Below are 20,825 nucleotides of genomic sequence, written 5' to 3'. Positions count from 1 at the left end.
TGTTATCAGAAAGTGAACAAAATGAACAGTTGGTACCAAAAGCTAGAGAAGACTAATTAAACTTCAGAAAGTGTTAGAAAGAGGATTATCTAAACACATTAAATGAGCAACATCATTATATATGAAGTCAAGCTAAATAAAGTAATGCTTAACATATGACAATAAAATTAATATTTTAAATCACTGCAGCTGAAAACAACCCAAGGAATTTCTGATGATAACTCAAGCCTTTGGCTCACTTCAAAAAGGCAAACAAATTCTAGGATAAGCAACAGCATGCACAATACAGAAAACATCATTTTATAGCTCAAAGAATTTTCCTTTAGACTACTGCCTTTTCCAAGAAAAGTTATGGCTCTGTATGCTTCCAGAGACTGGGAGGAATACTCTAGAAATCAGGTGAATGGCAGGAGTCATTATCTCTAAGATCAGGCTAAGCTACTGTGAATTTAAAGAAATATCTTAAATCACCTTCCCTTCATCCACACAAAGTATCTTGCTCTATTAAGCACAGCACTTGGTCTTTGTCTCTCTGATAACAGTGGGTCACCATTTAAAACCAGGATCTTGGCATGACACACAAAGCTCTATAGAGCTTGATCTGTTTAAAGGCATCTGTCTGTGGACAGTGCCTCTTGGCCTTAATCCCAATAAGCACAATGGAAGTTGGAAACTGTTACAGAAACAGGTAGTTCCTTTTATGGAATTCTCTGAAGACAATACCTTCCCCTTTCTTTCTCTTTAGACTCTCAGTTAAGGTAAAATAATCAAACACAGGTAATCTTTAATAAGGAAGTTTGAAGACTCTCAATCTTCAATTAAAAATATTAGTGGTAGTCCCAAGTACTCAATTTCTGGAAGAACAATCTCAACATTCACTTCTAGTTCTAAGTACATTTCTTACATTTGGATACCCATTCCCATATTCATTCTGTATCAAATAAGAGCAACAATTTTGAAGAAAATCTACCCTTTCTCTGTATGATTTAATCTTTGATTCAAGTGCAAAATTTACTTTAATTTAATTAGTCTGCTTTTGGAAGTGGAAAAACATCACAGTAAGCCTCACTCAACAAACTGTTTGCCTTGTTGTTTCATGAGTACCCAAGAGAGATCTCTTTCACATACAGGTTTCTTAATACTGTCCTCTGCAACATTTGGAAGCATAGTAAAGAGGGATTATAATTTGCTTTGTTAATGAAAATAATTACATATTTTATGCAGGCTGACAGTGGACTCAAATGTTGTTATGAACTGTTGTGCAGGAAACTCAGAAAACTGTAAATCTCTAGAGGAGTCTTATTATCTTTTACGTGTTGACTTCAGTTTCCTAGTACATACCCTTTGAGCCCTTCTAAGCTCTACTGTGGAAAGGATGTGACTTTTATAAATAAAAAGAGAGATGAATAGTTATGTCAAGGACCAATCTGTCACTGCACACAGAGTGTACGATTAAAAACAGGCACTGACAACAGGCACTCAATACTGATACTTCACTAATACACTGTGTGATCATCGCTGCTGAACACTTGGCAGGAAGGTTTCATGCTATAGAAAGACAGAAAAAGAGTAATTCCTAGTGAAGGATGGTTTAAAACACTGGAAAGTAGGGTTAAAGTTTTTCATAAATAACCTAAATTCTTTCCCAGTCTTGCAAAAGTTAAAAGTATAAGACTTTATTAATGCTAAATTATGTCTTATCACTTGTATGCAATCAACCTACTCATTATCAAAACATACAAAATTTTATGATCAAGTAGGTAATCATCAAATGGAACAGAAAAAGTGAAATATAAGATAGGTTTAAAATTAGCTGCGTGTTATGATCCTTCATTCTATACAGTGAAAGATGTGATGAACTTTTCACACTGAAGTGTATTTGGGTAAAAAAAAAAAAAATCAGCAGTCTTATATTATAAAGCAGACCAAAAGTAACAAATACTCATCCAGAACACTAACCAAACCTCCACTCTGAAAAATGCTGTACACAGTATTCAAGATGGCACTAACATAAAAAGTGAGTTTTACTTTTCATCTCTATCCTGTTGGCTTCTGCAGTAGATAGATAATATTTGACAAGTGTTTTGTGTAACTTCTAGTATTACTCCTCTGATTTATTACTTTATCCTCTTCATATTTTGGTAAAATTTCAGTCAGACTGACCAATAGTCATTAGACCCTTTTCGAGATCATCAGAATGTTCAACTGATAGGACTTAAAGACAATCTTACTGTTCAGTGGTTTCTGGCCATCTGCATTCCCTTCTCCTTCAAATCCTGAGGGCTGGTCTTCTACCTTAACAGTCGACTTTTTCGACCTTGTCCTGTCATCTTCATCTTCACTGTCTGCTGTGTAAAGACTGCGATCTGTAAATGGACGTCTCTCATCTCTGTCTCAGTAGTAAAGAAAAATTCATATTAATCTTAGAAACTTGAAGCAATTGCTTCCTTCCATTATTTACAACATGCTCTTGAGATACAACAGTAATATTCTCTTATGGTCATCTCTTCGTTCAAAATTGTACTTATTCCCATTTTACTTCCTGTACAACTATCATTTCCATAAACATATGAAGTTAAACACCAGAATATTTTTAAAGAGAAACACTCTAATAGATGGATAGAAAAAACTGTTTCTACTTTGAAGCATTCCCTTCAGTACAGACCCAACTAAGCAACTGAATGAAATGCTGTAACAAAAGAACCTGCAAAGAATCCCCTCTTCACTCCTTAATCATGGCTCCACTAGGGGACAGCAGACACAGACATTCCTTCTATACTCCTAATATGAATCTTACTGGTAAAAAGAATTCAGAGCTCCACAAATAAAAATCTTACTAACAATTACCATACTCCAGACCATAATGACTACAAAAAAGTGATCCACAACCAATCCTTTATACCTAATTATTCTTCCATTTGACAGCAGGAGGCGAAGATCATTGTCTTTTGTTCGCCACTCAGGTACTGTAGAGGATGGCTGAAAGGGCTTGTTAAATCTCCCATTCAGTTTCGAGCCTGCGATATCCTAAAGAAGTAAAAGTAATGTTGCTTGTTATTTATTCTTATAAATTAAATTGTTTTTTTCTGCACTCCATAAAAGCTTAAACTCAGCACTAGGATGGTTACCACCTGAATAACCAACTGCAGAAAGCTCAGAAAAAACATGTTTGGATGTAAAAAACTTCAGAAGGTGACTGCACCTTCTCCTTCCTTGAATCACCTATACTCTCCTGAAGCATCTGAAAAAACTACAACTTTCCTGTAATACTCCTTTTACATTTCCTTTAGAGAAATACCAGTAGAGATGGCCAAGCCAGAAGCTGGGCTTGGAACTGATATGGCAGCTCCAGGATTGGGTATCTGGTCCCTGAAATTACTATCTCAGAACTAATTTAGAGGACAGTAAAACATCAGTAATGGAAAGTAACCTGCCATAAGCAGAACTTTCTTAGCTCAAAGTAACTTACATTCGACATATACTCTGAAGCAACCAGCAATGCAGTTACGCCCCAAACCAGGAACACGTAAAATCAATTTTTTTTAAATCTCTGTACTGATAGTGAGCATTATATTTCCGCATTGAATGACAAAGACTAATTCTCCTAAACATTTGTTTGCAGCAATGCACTGCATGAGTTAACTATTTGTGGCAAATTTTAAATTCAGCTTCCTGTCTTTGGGGGCTAAAATGAATGTCTCTTGTTCCATGCCTTATGAAGGTCAATCTAAAGACCCAAATCAGTATTTCTCCACTATGAAAGTCCATCCTCTCCCAGCTAAATTTGTCAGCATTGCTTATACTCAAAAAGCTACTTATTTGCTTTCATAAAGCTACTTATTTCCCTTCTCTTAGTCCTTCTTCCACTTCTGCTGCTGTTCTTTGAAATAATGTCATCAAACCTGAAAAGAGGTATTTTTCAAGAGAGTACTTTTCACTCATTTGCTCTATGATATCTTTGTAATACAGCCACAGAGTCCATGGCCCCACTATAGAGACCAAAGGCATCCTGAAGCTTAATGGTAGGGAGGCACTGTCACATAGGAAATAGGAACATGACAAAAAGCAAGGCTAACCAAATTACAGTAACTATAAGAACTATACAGAACTACTAGAAACAGCTATGTAAAAACACAGAGAACAGGCTGGCTCAGAGCCTCACCAAATCAGGGCTTTGCAAGCTCCCTTCTTCAGATAATTGATTCAAAGTAGCACTTGACGGCTACAGCAGACTACAGTAATTCAAAAACTATACTTGAAGTGGGTAGTGGAGTCAGGGCATCCTCTGAACCAATAATTTGCAGGAACCTCCACAAAAAAAATTATCACAGAAAAGAGATATTCCTCTCAGAAAAACTCAAAAGAAATCAAACCCAAATCTATCCATGTTTCATATGACAAAGAGTCGTAGTCTGTATTCTTACGCATCTTTAAAGTGATTCCTTATCAACAGAGATTAGAAACCTACTCTAGTTTTGTTTTTCTTGCACATAGCTTAACACTTGCCTCCTCCCATGGTGACATCTCCAGCCTTTTCAGTACCTCCCTAGTGTGGAGTTCCAGGATGTCCAGATTAGAAGGAGTTTTGGTAGCATGGTCTCGCAGCTTCCTCACCCTTCGTCTGGAGTGGTGAGGGGAAGCTGTTTCATGTGAAGATCGTGAAGTTGGAGACACACCAAGAATTCCCTGAGTTTTAACTAGTTTGCTGTTTTCCTCCTGTAATTAAAAACACATTTTAGAATAGTCTCAGAGGAATAAATTCACATATTTAAGTGCTGCCTCTTGTTCGTCTAATAAATATAAATTATACAAATAATTGTTAGACCTTTTGGAGAAACAGTACATATTTCACTTGGATTTGATGAACAAAGCTTAGTTCTATTGCACCTCTTTCCCATTAGGGGCTTTTACGCTTATTCCATAACAGTGGTGCTTAACACCAAAAGCTACCACCAAAACATACGCTTTTGTTCAGGCAGCATCGGGTAGACCTGTATTGTACACAACAGGTCACATCTCAGATCTGTTCTCTCCACATACAAATGTGAGAATTTTCCAAGAATCAATATTCATTAAGGAATAAAGGAGAAAAACACTGGTATGTACAAGCAATCAAAAACAAAAGGAAGGGAAAAGACATCCCCACTGACTATGTAACAAACAGCCACAAAACACGTGAGGGAGCAAAAGAGAGGACAACTGGACCAAAAACTAACAAACAAGTGGGTAGGAGAAAGGAATATGCACAGAATTTCAAATTACGTTAACGGTAATTATTTTAAGAATTTATAAGTGAGAACATTTTAGAAACACTGACCTATAAATAATTTCACCATTAAAATTTAAAAATAATTTAAAAAAAAGCCATAAACACTCACTATACATTTTCTTTATCTGAAATACCCATAGCTTAGTATTCCCAAGAGTTTTCCTCTTGATCTTCTATTATTAAATGAATGTTTAATAAATTAAAAAGTGAATACAGTCAATCAGAAGCATAACTACTATGGAGTTCCCTGATTCAAAGATTTTTTTCTGCAGGTTTACGTAGGTTGCCTCTGTTCTTACCTCTACAGAACGAATCACTTTAGAGAGCTCTTTGATGAGATGCCCAGGCCTAATGTTGTCTGGAATTTCAAAGGCATGTTCTGTTACAAGCTGCATGCAAAGGGGGAAGAAAAGATACTTAATTAATTTTTTTCAGATAAAATCAGAAATAATATGAAATAAACAAATCTACAGGGGAAAAAATAAAATAAAAAATCCCAAATAGATTCATTTCTATAATAATGACTGTAGGCTTCTAGGATGATACACACACACACAGAATCTTCCAGTCCAAGTTTTAATAGGCAACAGATATCCCTCAATGGCTCCAAGAATCCAAAGAAGAGGTAATACAAAGCCATACTGACAATCAACTTTTTTTTACCCTCAGTACAGTAATCAGTTTCTTTTTTTTCTTCAGCATGGTCAGCATAGAGCCATACTTCAGACATTCATTAGAGTTGTGACCTTCGAAACTAAAGACTTAAAGCTAAAGACTAAGGGAATTTCACCATGGCAAACATTTAATCTAAAGAGCAAATCAAGAAAAATCATCAGTAACCAAGATGCAGATTTTTAGACCTCTTCCTGACATGTAATATTTAAAAATTACCTTCTTAGCTTATTTAGAATCTAATAGGTTGGAGAATGTAATTAAAAAAAAAATAATCAGTCCCTATAACAAAATATAGAAAGCCATAAGAGTTTATGTTCCCTTTAATCCTCTGAAATCATATCAGAGACAGATTTCATATATACACACATAACCAATCTGAGTAATTCCAAATGCTCTACAGTTAGATCTAGTAAAAAATATGTTTAATATTTTGTATGTAGTTTAAATGTTTAAATCTCAAAACACTTTTAGTTAGAATTAAACAGACAAAACAGCACTCACATAGACCAGAATGACTGACATGAATTCTGCTATCCCTTTAATCAACCATTTAAATGGTAAAACATCCCAAACACTTTCAGTTACCCACATTTCAAAAATGAGATTCAGCAGCAAAATGATTGCTAGAAGCAATTCGATACTGTATGTGCATTTCATTGAACCTGGCTTCCCCTCAGTCATTAAAACAAATGCTTTCTCCCCCTCCAAAAAAACCCCAACATGAATGTATAATCATGGTATAATCATTCATTTCAGTGTCATTAATTCTACAGGAAAAATTAAATCAGCTGCTATTATCCACCATTCTTCATTCTTTGAATGCATCACCTCCACACATTCACACTTGAGAACACAGCATCTCTGTCACTAAACTGCATAATTTTCCCAGCAAGTTACTGGTCATTTTAGGATCATTCAATCCTTTCTGCTTAAGGACTTCACTCTCCCAAAAGTCTTCCTTTTCATGAAGACTTCAAGAGGAAGTGACTGATGGAATCCTCCCAAAAACTAGTTTAAAAACACTAAAAAGCCTTCCTAATGCAAATGTAGTTTATATCAGAAACACGTTATTTTGCCAGTATGATTTATAGTAACTTCTTGAGCAAAGTGAGTTCCACAGGCAAGCTCACTTGTTTGTCACGATAAAAGCTATCTATTTACACCAAAGTTTTCTCAATTAAGCTGCGGCAGAGAGATATGAGTACCTTCAGAAGCCACGTCTGAAAAATTATCATTATTATTAAATAACTTGTTTTTAAGTTGTCTCTGCATCTTCTTGGAAAAGAAACATGCAGCCTTTGGGACTGAGGAATTCTCTTTTTCTAGGGAAACCAGTAGCAACAAAACAGCCTAAGTATGCCAGATGTCAACTGCAGGTAAAGAAAACAATGAAAGAAAGCTATGATTCATTCAAGAGCTTCAAGAAATGGTTTTGCAAGTGTCAGAAATACACAAAGGAAAAAGAAACTTGTCTTAAAACAAGAGGTATAGATAAAAAAAATCCTGGTAGGCTAATGCAGAGTAGCATGACAATGAGGTATATCAACACTTAAATATGCACAAAAAATAAAAATTGAAATAATAAACCCCACATACCTTCCTCCTCACAAAAAAAAAAACAAAACCTGTTTGTTTTTTTTCCTTCACAACAGCTAGGAATATCTTTTTTAAAAACACAAAACAGTTGCCCAAAATAATCTTACCAATAATCTTGCCCAAAATAATCTTACATGAACCAAACGTCTTAAAAACTGACTCTGAGACCTGTTGCTTATGCAAGCTGGAAGGAAGTCAGAGCTAAAATTCAAGAGCTCAGATGACTGGGCAGGTTATCATCATTACTGTGTGTATCAGTTAGAATGCAGAATGATGGCCTGCACCAAAGCAATTGGAGGACATACACACTGATGAAAGCCTTGCACAAACTGAATTCAAATCAAGACATGAGAACTAAAATAATTTTAGTAGCACTCAACCTCTGTCCTCAGCATCTTTTAATTTTTGGCAGTTTTTAAACAATGCAGCAATGAAGATACCACCGCCCTGCTGAAGATGAGTTTGAAATTCTCTAGTAAATGTTATATAATTCTCTAAGAAAACTTCCATATGTCTTGAAAAGAAATACTCCATGATACGAATGTGAAGCCTCCTGTAGGCTTGAGAAGTAGGCTTCTCAAGTGAGGAGAAGACATTTGCCATTTCTTTTTCAGAATCTGTCTGAAACCCCCAGTATGAGCAGATCATACAGCACTGTACAAAGCTCCTCCTGTTCTCACCTGCATACAACTACAATCCTATCACACACATGGCCTGCTGCAAAGAAAAGATTAGCTCACATATGAAGCAGTAACTAGATGAACACAAGGTACAAAACATGATAGCTGGTGGATAGCAGACAGCATTGTGGCTACATCACTGATGCTCTGCAGTTTCCTCACAATTGATGAGTCTGTTCAGCCACTGGTTTGGGAATACTCACAGGTCTCATTAGTAATCATTCAGAATGCAGCAAGTGCAATTGATTTTTCTTCCACAGAAAAGTAGAAAACATATCACATTCCACATGCAGTATTAATCAAACTACTTAATGAGCTACTAGACAGTACACAAATGCTACAATACTGTACTACAGCGATCTAGAAAAAAAGAAATTCCAATCCAATTTCAAATTAAAATAAGGATTTATATAGGCTATGTTTGATCTCAGTTATCAGCAGTCTTATTATCTGGCTTGCTTATCATCCGTGCCCCAGATGCAGAGATAGCTTGGATTCACACGTGGTTTAGAAGCTTAGGCACAACATCCTGCAAATACTGCTACACTGCTCACTATCTAGCTTTGATCCAGAACAGCGCAGACCAAGAGACACTGGAGAACCAACTCAGAGAGTCAGCACAGCTTCATCTGCAATGAGTAATGCTACACAGGCTGGACCCCAGCAGATTCCACATAAAATAACCAGTTCTGCATTTGTACCTCATGTTTACTTCCACAGAGCTCGTAATGTTCGATGCAGCATTGTGCAATTATCATATGTGTTGTATAGTAAGTTCTCTTAAAAGTAGGACTTGTGGGCAGAAAGACCAAAGAGATCTCAAAGAGCCAGTTCAAGTCATCAGGGCCAGCAACAAACTAGAATTAACAAACTCAGTCAGAACCCAACTGCCTGTCAGCACACAGCACTTCCCTGGAGCACCAGTTCCAAGGGGGCCTAATAGCACAGGCACATGAAAAAACACACGGGGTTAGGCCAGATCCAGTTCTGTGCCAAAACAGGTAAGCTTTCCTGGAGAGAACAGCACCAGCAAAGCCAGCATTGATGCCATACTAATGATTTTACAAGAGTCAATCCATGTTCAGCAAGGACAGTATTCAACTGAAGTCAATATTCCTCAGTCTGAATCTAAATCGACTTTTCAGCAGATGTAGCTGAAATGTGCTTTCCAAATTATTGACTAATATCAGGGCATTCCACCCTCCACTGCATCAGACTAGGGTTAATTGAGTACATAAACACATTTCTTAGAAAAAAAGCCCCACCCTATCATCTTATCCTCTAGCATTCTTATCCCATCCTGAGGTGAACAAGATTCTACCTCTATCAGCTACAATACTTGAGATTATTAATTGGTCTAATAGACTTTATTAGCATTATGGAATATAAAATTGTCATGATGATTCTTCCCCAGATCAGCAGTATATACTCTCCATAGACTTTTGCCATACTCATTAACAGATAAAAATAATCTTGAACTTTAAAAGGGCACAGATCTTCACTTAGTTCTAAATCAAAACAGAGCTCAACAAAAAACCAAACATAATCACTTATACTTACTTCTTTTTTCATCCATAATTTTAAAGCAGTAAGTAAAGCCTTCACTCCTTGCACTAAATAGCTTGGAGGCTGGAAACCATCTTCCCTCAGTTCTAAAAAGGATACAGCAACCAATTTAGAAACAGTGAAAACAATAGAATGATACCTACCCTTCAGCCAATAAAGTTGCCATTGTGCAACAGCACATTAAAGGAAAAATTGTGCAAGCAAATGAAACGTGTCATCCTGTATTTATGTGCATACTGTAACAATAACAACAAAAGCCAAATCCAACACTAAAGTGATTCTACATAAAACCTTCTTGTGTGAATTAGGGTTAGTTTACATCATACTCAAGGTCAATTACAAGAAAACCCCAGATCTAAAATACAGAAAGAAATCACCTTTATTTCATTAGAAATATTTTAGTCAAAGGGGACTGGAAGAATGTGGGATGTATCTCTAAATTAGAATTTGTATCGCTTATTCCCATACGTACTCTGCAAATGGCTCACACTAGCATACTTCCATTCCCCAAACATTTTCTGTAACCCTTCCAGTTATCACAGTTCTCCCTCACACAGTTTACTGCATTTTTCCTCCCAGAATCAAAGGGGACATGAGGTGGAAACCACTCTGCTACAGAAGCTTCTCTTCTTAAGGAAGCTGGTGCTCTCGAGTAATTGCAACCTCTTTTCTCTTTTCCTTCACGGGGGTGAAAAAAGAAGGGAAAAGACATACTCCATAAACAGCCAAAAGTAGATTACAATCTCTCCTCATGTTCCTGACAAATATTTCCACTTCTCAATAGCAAATGGATCAACACTAGAACTACTTGGCTCATTTTATTCCCTTAAAAGAATACACTAATAAAACACTGTTCTTATGGATAATGTATTAGGATGCTGGTAGAAAAAGGGAAGTTCTGTTACTAAACAGTTGTTCATATCTCAAAGGCCTCCTACTTTTCAAAGGGTATGAGAAGGAGTGGCAGACTTTGAGCTGTAGCAGTAGTCTTCCTGCCCACTAGCTGACTCAGTTGGTATGTCTGTGACCCTGTTACCTTTTTATAAAAATAATCCGAAAGATAAGCTGTATTGATTTTGCTTACTGACCTGAATTTCTTATAAAGTACTGCCAACAACCATGCACTCAATAATTTAGAGGTTGGACATCACCATTACCTTACACAACCAAACCGGTGTCATCCCTTGTTTATAAAACAATGGATTCTGACAAGAAAACACCTAATTCATGTAAGTCTTCATGCCAAAGCCCAACATAAACTTCACTCTAGCCATGGAAACCTCAATTTCCATTTTTTATAATGGGTTTATAGGTCATAGCATTGTTCAGCAACAAACATCTGCTGAGCCAAAGATTAAATGTAACATGAGAATAAGTTTCATACTCCTCCCCTAAGTCACAAGAGGCTCCTAGCCTATGAACTCAAGGAGTCGTGGGATAAAAAGGGGAGGGGGAAGAGTGGGGCCAACAGACACAGCTTATAGTTAGCTAGGTGATATAGAAACATACATATTCCACTGCTTTTCCAGCAGGAATACAGTTCCTGTGTCTTCTGATGAGTTTGTAAGCATTAAATATGCAGGACTGAGGCCAATCAAAGCAAGCTTTCAAGACAAAAATACTTTCTTTTTGGAAGGAAAAATTTTCTGCAAGTTTGTTCTATTTGGTGAGATTTCTGAGCTGCTTTAGGTTCACCAGAAACTTTAAATGCTCATTTTGGAAACAAGGGTTGTTCAGTGTCTTCATTTGCTGAAAGGAGAATAATTTTCAATAACTTGTAACTGTTAGAACATTAGAAAAAGGTTACGTTAGACTCTGATCTCTTTCAAAGCAGAAGCTGAATTCAGCAGCCTCCTCTGAAGGTTGATTTCTGTCCTTTGAAATACATCATATTATTAAAATTAAATAGAGCAGGCAGAGGGCAAGATATTTGAGGAAAAGAAGGTGAAGTCAGACAGACACTCTATCAAGCTCAATTATACATGGGTACAAATATAGCAATTAAAGAATAGATGAGGAAGTGTGGAAAAGAATAGCAAACTCCTAGGAACTGATGCATCTTTCCCACAAAAGCCCTCACAGATACCTTTCTCTTCACAACCAAGAGCAGAGGACAACAGGCAGTGACTGAAAAGGTCAAAGAAAATTGTAGAAGTGCAAGAAAATTTCTCTGTTCAGCTGTGAAGCCACCAAGAAGAAATCCACAGATACAAGTTGGTGGGATCATTTCACAGAATCACTTGCTCAAAGGAAAGGCTATCAAAGGGTACTCCAAGATCTTAAATTATATGAAGGAAGCCTGAGAGAAAAACTGGCGCCATGGAAATAAGTTTCCTGTCTTCCTTTAAAAAGTCTTGTGAGATAACGGCACATTAATCCTATTTGGCTGGTAGTACAATTGCAATGTACAAGCATCTCAGATTCTCTGCCTTTCTAATCTAGAATATTTTCATTGACTGGATACAGCATAAGCATTAGATGAAAAACACTAATAAAATAGTTCAAAAGTTCCAGCAGCAGGCTGTGAGGTGTGAGTTACATGCACCATCAAATGCACTAACATTTCTGTCCAGTGCAAGTTACTCATTATTACCTTTAATCACCTCTTGGTTATTACTAGCTTTAATCATCAAAGTAGTTTTTAGAAAGATCATTTATGAAAACCAAGAACTGCTGGATCTAGAACTGTCACACTGCAGCACTCCCTAAAATCTCGTAAAAAAAATGATGTGACTTTCCAAAAAAAGGCAAAAAAGAAGTAATTCAAGTCCAGTTTTGCAGCTTAAAAAGTCTCTTCTGTTCACAGAACAGCAGTGCAATTTTCTTCATTATCCATGAAAAGAAAAAGAATTATGAAAGTAGATACGAGTGCATATCTTAAAACAAAACAAGAATTACCTTTCAATGTTTCCAGTAAGTTTTTGGCCACAAACCAACAGATGGCTTCAAAGAAAGGAAATTTGAAAAGATCCGGGGTTTTTAGCCTCTTCTCCATTTCATAACACCTGAATAAATGCAAATATTAGAAAACATGAATGTTTTAATTATCAAATTCGTTATTCAACTATGTAATCATTCAAATTGACACAATGTCCAAAATAAAATAAAATAAAATAACCATGGCCATGATAAATAAAAGAAGTCAAGTACCACATAGTTAAACCCCAACAAGACCACAGACAAGATTGAACTCTGGTCTCATTCAGGCTCTGACCTTATCAAGTTTGACTGCGGCACTTCTAAGAATAAAGTTGGACTTCAAAAAACTAGGATACAAACCCAATGTGTGATCTTTTAACAGATGGAATTTTATCAGGATTCCACTGTAATAAATAAAAACAATATGTTTAGAAGACAGCTCTACATCTTGGACAAAAACTAAATACAGCTGCCCTTAGAGCAATGCTGACTTGAGGACGCTCATTTCAACTCAGTGTCGCACACCTGGGCTTGCTTAGTTTTGTTTTACTCACTTATACTAATCTCCAAAGTAGAGGTTTTTTCTTCCTTTTTTTTTCTTTTATTCACTCAAATTCTTGCATAACCTTCATTTTGCTTTTGAAACTTTGCAGAAGTCAAATAAGAGAATGTGCTTGATACATTCTAACTGAAAATGCCACTATTGTCTGAGAGCCTGTACCAATTTGATCCTGGTTAAGCACATGAAGAGAAATCTCTATGAAAAGAATATCCTACTGACTGAGGAAAAAGTATAGGAAGAACTGAGACTAACCTGAGCTGCATGCCAATGTTGAGGTTGTGCAAAAAGTTTCCTCCAAAAGCCATACAATCCTGAGATGTGAGCACAGCGTGAATCCAGCCTGAAATGACAGATCGTGAAACTTAATACATACATATGAATTATTCTAAGACTGTTTTTAAATACATATATAAGTAAAAACACTGTTCCTGAAAGAAAAAAGCAAACAAATTTGTATTCTGTGCTAGGAACAAGTAATCTAAATTTTAACAACATGTAAACTACAGTGTTTCAGAAATCTAGTGAACTGTAATTTTCTGAAGGAGTTAAGCTTAAGAAATTTATTACTGGGAGGGGAAAGTATGTAAAGCCAACTTTTCAAGTAAAAACGGCCTCCAAAATTCAAGTAAAAATTCAAGTAAAAGTTTTCATTCCAATCCACAAAGATAAGCAAGTCCGGAGAGAAAAAATATACTGAACAAAAGATAAAGTCATAAAAAATAAAACAGAAATTATATGTCTTTCAATATTTACATGTTGCTTACAGTAACCGGGTTGTTTGCACAACATAAAAAAGTCATTTAGCAATACTGAGGTTTCTCAAGTAGGAATTCAGAAGTGGTTCCATAAATTATTCTAAATACAGTCACTCTAAGTCAAGTGAAACTATGAACAGTTTAAAACCCAGTCTAGACACTCTATAAAAATTTGTCACATAATTGAAATACTGTCCTTGTGAACTGCACTATTCAACATGGTAAAGCATGGCCAATATGATGCTATCGATCTGGCTAATTACTACTGGATAATTTCAACTAAGTACACAGCAGAATGTATGACCTGAGCTTCCTGATTAAAAATAGTTACCTTTCAAATTTACACTGTGCAGCTTTAATGTAAATAAACTACAAATAGGCTTTCTTCTTTCAAGATTTTCTTTCTGATTTTGCACTCATACAGATGTGATCTTTGACAAAAGACGAGTTGGCCAGACATTTGCAGATTAACTCATGGTTTCATCAAGGGTAGGCAAGACATACAAACACAGGAAGTTTACCAGCCTGAGGCAAGACCAGACCAAGTCACAAGCAACTACCCAGCACAAACTACCACTAAATCCATGCCCTAATTCAGTTAATAACAACCAGTTCTACTTGTGTTGGTACCACATATAAAAAGACTTGAAACTTAACAGTTACGCTGACTAAGCAACACACCTACTCTGTAGCAGGGAAGGAAGTTAAGTTACTGTTGCATTTAACTCCAGGCAGCAGCAACTTAAGTACATGGTTTCATTTTCACTCATCATCATCACAGTAGACAGACACCTCTGACTCTCCAAGGGATATGTGCGTTTCAGTCCTTTAAACACACATCTCCCCAGACACTGACAAAATTGACAACAAAGCCTCCTCACTGTTGCATCAACACCAAGGATTTTTATGGCATACCTGTATCAGCTAAAGGTTTTAATTATTTTTTTTTTTTACACTTCCACTTGCTATTTTTATGCTGCAATTTTGGTCAAGGTCTATGTAACAAGGAAAGAAAATTCAGTGTAGACCACACAGAATATCTTGAATAATGTTTAAATAACTCTAAAGACCCTTCCAGTGCTATTCACCTACATGCAAGATTAATTTTAAATCAGAAGACTACTCTGAACATATTTCAGAGATTATAAAATAATTATGATATCCATTAGCATCAGGGCAAGCAGGAACAGCAAAAGTGGTTTTCAGTAGAGATCAGGGTGGGGTTTTTTTCAAAGTCTTTACTCAGTCTTACAGAATTTCCCATTTTCTTAAACACTTGTCTTGAAAACTAGTTTCATTTATTGGTTCTTACACTATACTCGGAAGTATATGAACAAGGATGTGTGTATACACATACACACATGTGTTTACACATATTTACATTTACAAGTACCATTTTATGTGTATACACATGCAGATACCTGTACACATTAGAAATTACCATGTGATGATATTTTTCTTTACGGCCACACTGCAGTGAGAGCTCAGATTCAGTTGATTACTTTGGGAAGCAGTAACAATTTTCAAAGATCTGTGGGCCACAATAAAGTTCTTCATTCTGTAATTCTGCATTCTTTGTTCTTAGATGTGAACTCACACTTAAACACAGAAAATTAATGCAATCTCTTGCCAAAAATATATGGTTTTAAAAGCTCTGGCTGTTCAGGAATGTTAAGCACACAGAGAAGTCCTCACCACGGAGTATTTATTCTGCACAAGCTATGAACAAGAACAGTAAACATTGAACCTCACGGGCAGAGATGAGACATGGGAAAAATGTAGTAGTCTAGGAAATCCATGAAAGAATAAGGTACTGACTATAATCTTCAAGGTTTATTCCAGAAATAGAATCATAAACCATTTTCCTGTTCTGTGTATTTAAAGCTTTCTTTCCCCCCAAAAAAAGGAAGATAGCACCCAATATAATTTTTAATAATTAAATAATAAAAAGTATTTATATGGATAGTTTGGATAAGTGAAAATACAAAAAACTGGCACTCACTTTTATTGGCAAAATATGGTTTGATTTAGTAAAGACTTGCAAGTTTATGCTATCTGGGAGTTTGAATGGGATAGAGTATTTTCTTTGATGGATTTTTCGGGGGGGGCTTGGTTTGTTTTGTTGGCTTTGTGGTTTTTTTTAATAAAGAAGTTTAATTTGATTGGCATTTCTCACGACAAAAACCAAACCAAAAAGAACACCCAACTTGTATTTTTAATCCTCTAGCCTACAGCATAAGAAGTTTATGTGATGTTTTTGTACTAATTATGCCTAGTAGGTCTTGCAATATTCAAATCTGTAAAAATAAAACTGTATTATAAAATTAAGATAAGAATTCAGTCTGGATACCTACCGAATAGTGAAAAATCTGTGCTCTATTAATTGGAACTATTTCCCTGATAATCAAATTAAACTTTAATTTGTTGTCTTCTAATTGGGTAACACTCTTTCATTCCCTAGTAATTGTTATGACTGTCAGGCAAAGTTAAAAGCTAATTACTTGTTTTGAAAATCTAAATCTCTAAATTTCTTTTATTATTCTTTCTTATCCAAAATTTTAGGGGATACCAAATGTTGACAACACATTTATTTTATTATATTCTTAATTCCTGTTGATTAAACATGCTAAGTAATAAGAGTAAATAATAAGAGTAATAATAAGAGTAAAATCTTACCTGTTGGAACAAATAAAGTGTGTCCTTGCTTCACAACACATTTGTAACACTTGTCAACCTTGTCCCCAAAATATACTTCACTCTGGGTAACAGATGAACTCCAAGACTCATAAAGAGCCAAATTTTCATCAGTGGGTTTGATCAAATAGAATATCTTCTCACCCTGTTAAGACAAAAATATCAAATAAATAAATTAATGTCCTCTTAGAGGTATACTACAACCTCTGAGTCACTCCTAATGAAGTTACAGATTGATCTAAATGGTAAGTATTCCATCTTCCCACTATGGCATGTTTGGGCTTCCCAGTGTCAGTGTTTCACAACTGTAATCCACCAAAAGTTTAGATATAGTACACTAAGCAGTTAACATCTTGTGATTTAAAGGAAGCAAACAAACCAACCAAAACTTTTCATTGGAGTGTAAAAAATTCCAGCTTTTATAAAGAATTTATGGATATGCACATACATACAAATGAAAAAACATGCCTCTTCTATGATATATACACAGCAAAGTTTGTGAGAACAATAAAAAGTTGAGTATGTCAACAATTTTCATTCCACTATTTATTCCTACTAAAACCTCACTACATCACCTACCAGTCTACTAAAGTGATCAGTAAACCGATTACAGTCTAGAAGTCACCAGTGGCATGCTACAATAAAAACATAAAAATGCAACACCAAAGATCAGTAATTCACTTTCAAGCTCTTCCCACAGCTTTTCAAGTACAACATTTCACACAGGTGATAATGCCATAGCAGAAGGCTGCATGCTGAATAAATTTTGGTTTGCGTAGTCATAATCACCCAGAAGGTGGCTGGGCACAGGAACAGGCTCCCCAGGGAAGTGGTCACAGCACCAAGCCTGACACAGTTCAAGAAACGTTTGGATGATACTCTCAGGCACATGGTGTGACTCCTGGGGATGGTCCTGTGCAGAGCTAAGGGCTGGACTCGATGATCATTATGGGTCCCTTCCAACTCAGCATATTCTGTGATTCTGTACACCAAGAAGCATTCATACCCAGAGAACATGGTACCAAACTGATGTTCCTCCGAAATCGATATGAAAATCAGTGTAGCTGTCCTGGACACCCATCAAGCAATATTTCTGAACAAAAGGTTTAGGGAAGACAGAATCATCCGGCCAATAATTTTCCACCCACGAAAGCTTTCTGGCAATATCTGGTACTTCCACTAATTCAGACATCCTTTTAAAAAACAAACAAAAAAGAACTGTAAATATAAACAGGAGTAATCACGTCTCTTTAAATGGCAGCTTCCTACAAAGATATTTATTAGTTCATAAGTAATATGTTTCATACCCACATTACATCACAGTAGCTGTCTACATAAAATACTCATTCTCCTCTCTTTCCTACTACAGGCACTATATGCCTCCACATATTGTTTAGCTTAGTGAAAACCACTTCCTATATTCAAGGAATTGAAGTCAATACTCACTTTGTGTCTGAGAATTCCAGGCTGATCACATTCAATACTTTGGGTCGGTCAGGATTTGTGAAGTATTTAATATAATTATGGAGCTTCATTTTGCTGTCTGCTTGTCTTGCTACATCTATGACATCTATCACTTTGTCACCACCTGTGAAAAACAGGATGACTCTCTTAAGGCTATGACAGATTAAAAAACTTCAGTTGTTTAAGACAAATTTAACTTTTTTCCAGCCTTTATAAAAATATTTCTGCACAAATACTCCACTACTATCAGTATTCTCTTGGATCAGAGACAGATCAGCATAAAACAACTTTTTATTAGTTTTTTTTAATTACTATAATCAGCTAAGGACAGAAGTGAAAACACTAAAATAAAACACTAAAAATAAATCCTCTTTCCTGTGGTTAACCAAAAAGAAAGAATAGTATGGAATGACTGTATCTCACTCTAAAAAAAAAGGGGGCGGGGGGTTATGGCTGCAATTGGAAACACTAGCATGGAAAAAGTCATCAAGGCAGATCTATTCCTCACTTTTCCTATAAATCATCAGCAACCCTCGACCTTCCTTATATATGTGCACAACTTGCAAGCACAGCCATTTCATTTAATAATTATCACAAGCGTCCTTCATTTCTGATAACAAGGACTGGTTTATACACAGTGTATTTTGAAGTGATACATCTAGAGAACTAGACAAGCAAGAAGCAACCTTTAGCCAAGAGAAAGGACTAACAACAATATTATAATAGCAATTGTTTTATGTCCATTTAGTTAAACAATGGTCAAATTTGACAATTTATTTTGGAATGCTGGAACGTGTCTAGATGTACATTATATATATAATTACTTTAAAACAGCAAGTTTATATCACCTTGATAAATTCCAGTTGGAACAGTACTTATTCAATTCTCTTATTTTTAATTTCAATAATAGAAAGCTAAACCTGTCACATTCCAACTTTTTCCCTAAACTGGACAACCGGGCAGGTCAAAATGTATGCATAAGGGTGAGATAATCAAGTTTCTATTTGAATAGACAGTAATTCAAAAGATTCAGAAGTATCAGAATGATAATTAATCTTTAAAGCAGAATGCACATTACTGTTTAACATTGTAACTGTAACAACATTCCATATTCTGATGCCTTTGTAAAATATTGATGGGCAGAAAACCTACTTTCAGCACAACTCGTTACATTAGGAGATCACAAGAACGCAGACAAGGCCATACACAGACTCCTCAACTGTACCACGTGTTACAGGAAATGCCCTGCTGCAATTGGCTCAGTCTCTATTTCTCTGTACTACACACTTACATGAGGCTGAAACAATTACAGACTGTTAAGAGATCTGATAAGAAAGAAATGGTTCTTAGGAAGCTCCAGCTCTCCTGCTAAAGGAAGTCAAGGTAGGAAATTCTCCAGGAAGAAAGATTTAATTCAGACAGGCCAATTTACTAACTCTAAAACATTAAGTTTAGACATAGTCTAACCAATGACTAAACTTATTAATCCTAAGAGTGATTAATTCAATTCCCATTATACTTTATTGGTTTACAACATGTAGCAGAAAAAGGTCCAGCATTCCACATGTAGCTTGCACTGAAATTAACATATTGGAAAGTTGAGAAAGCTGTTGTCCTATCACATATCCAAACAGACACACACTAAAAAAAAAAAAGAAAAAAGAGAGAAAGAAAAAAACTCCAAACCACAGCTTTAATTGTATTCTCTGCTAGTCTTGAATTTACGATAAATATTTAGCACTCTGGAAGCTCTTATAAACATGCAAATATTTATTTTATTTACAGACAGGATCATTTTAATAAGTTCTCCAGAGTGACTCTTACCTACATAGCGTTCCACATCTAAAACGGAGAAAGTTGGTGGAGGAAGTCTGAGTCCCAGACCATCTAACTTAGGAACCATAATGGGAACATCAAACCCATGTTTCTCCAGGTATCTTTGTGTCAACTGGCTTCCATGCATTTTCAAAATTACTTCATCAGCACTGGTGGAAAGAAATTATGGAGTATTAGCAGAAAAGCACTACTGAAAAAGAAGCCTCAGTTTGGGGGAGGATGGATGGGAATGGCTACATTTGAATCCAAGAGCATTGTACCATCCATGGTACATTTATATTAAGCATTTAGCTAAAAGACAAAGAAAACAAACTCAACAAGCAAAGAAACTTTTACTGCACACATAACCTGAGAACTCACAGTCATTCTATACATCGGAAAGGATGGGGAAAAGGAATTCTCAAAGAAAGCATTAAAGTACATGTTGCTAACAACAACAACCACCAGCAGCTCTCTGAAGAACTATAAACCATCATGGTTCAGTGAGATATCCAATAAAGACCAGGATGAAAGTATAACCACATTTTTCTACTTTCCCTTAAAGCATGTGAGAACGGATAGACTACCAGCCCATATGAATGTTCTGTGTTATTTGGAATGAAACTGAGAACTATTCATGAACTACAGGAATAGACAGACAATATTCTGACAGTTGAAGCACAGTAAAGAAAACCAAAAACCAATCAGTCATGCTACTGCCCCCACTTCCCCACAAAAACAACCCCCCAAAACTCAAAACCTCTCACACCATCCTGCAGCAGTCCCAACAGACAACATAACCTAGTGCAAAACTGAACAGGGGAGGCTAC

At 36.0% G+C, this 20,825-nt stretch overlaps 1 protein-coding gene across 2 annotated transcripts in view; it reads right to left on the bottom strand.

The window, feature by feature from the left end:
* The window catches only part of KDM7A (lysine demethylase 7A), a 69,303-nt gene that overhangs the window by 16,194 nt on the left and 32,284 nt on the right, over nucleotides 1-20,825 (bottom strand). For both annotated transcript variants that reach the window (XM_027743816.2, XM_027743817.2), the window contains exons 4-14: nucleotides 20,005-20,165; nucleotides 18,163-18,304; nucleotides 17,723-17,909; nucleotides 16,699-16,861; nucleotides 13,520-13,607; nucleotides 12,685-12,791; nucleotides 9,781-9,872; nucleotides 5,569-5,658; nucleotides 4,507-4,716; nucleotides 2,903-3,027; nucleotides 2,232-2,389 (exon numbers count right to left, since the gene is read on the bottom strand). In XM_027743816.2, coding sequence (XP_027599617.1) covers nucleotides 2,232-2,389; nucleotides 2,903-3,027; nucleotides 4,507-4,716; nucleotides 5,569-5,658; nucleotides 9,781-9,872; nucleotides 12,685-12,791; nucleotides 13,520-13,607; nucleotides 16,699-16,861; nucleotides 17,723-17,909; nucleotides 18,163-18,304; nucleotides 20,005-20,165 — 1,523 coding nt within the window. The remainder of the gene's footprint in view (nucleotides 1-2,231; nucleotides 2,390-2,902; nucleotides 3,028-4,506; nucleotides 4,717-5,568; nucleotides 5,659-9,780; nucleotides 9,873-12,684; nucleotides 12,792-13,519; nucleotides 13,608-16,698; nucleotides 16,862-17,722; nucleotides 17,910-18,162; nucleotides 18,305-20,004; nucleotides 20,166-20,825) is intronic.

This window comes from Pipra filicauda, unplaced genomic scaffold (genome assembly GCF_003945595.2).
Source record: "Pipra filicauda isolate LSUMZ 115617 unplaced genomic scaffold, ASM394559v2 scaffold2_size9829703_pilon, whole genome shotgun sequence".
In the NCBI taxonomy this organism is placed as follows: Eukaryota; Metazoa; Chordata; class Aves; order Passeriformes; family Pipridae; genus Pipra; species Pipra filicauda.
This window is presented reverse-complemented; position numbering and strand designations above follow the sequence as displayed.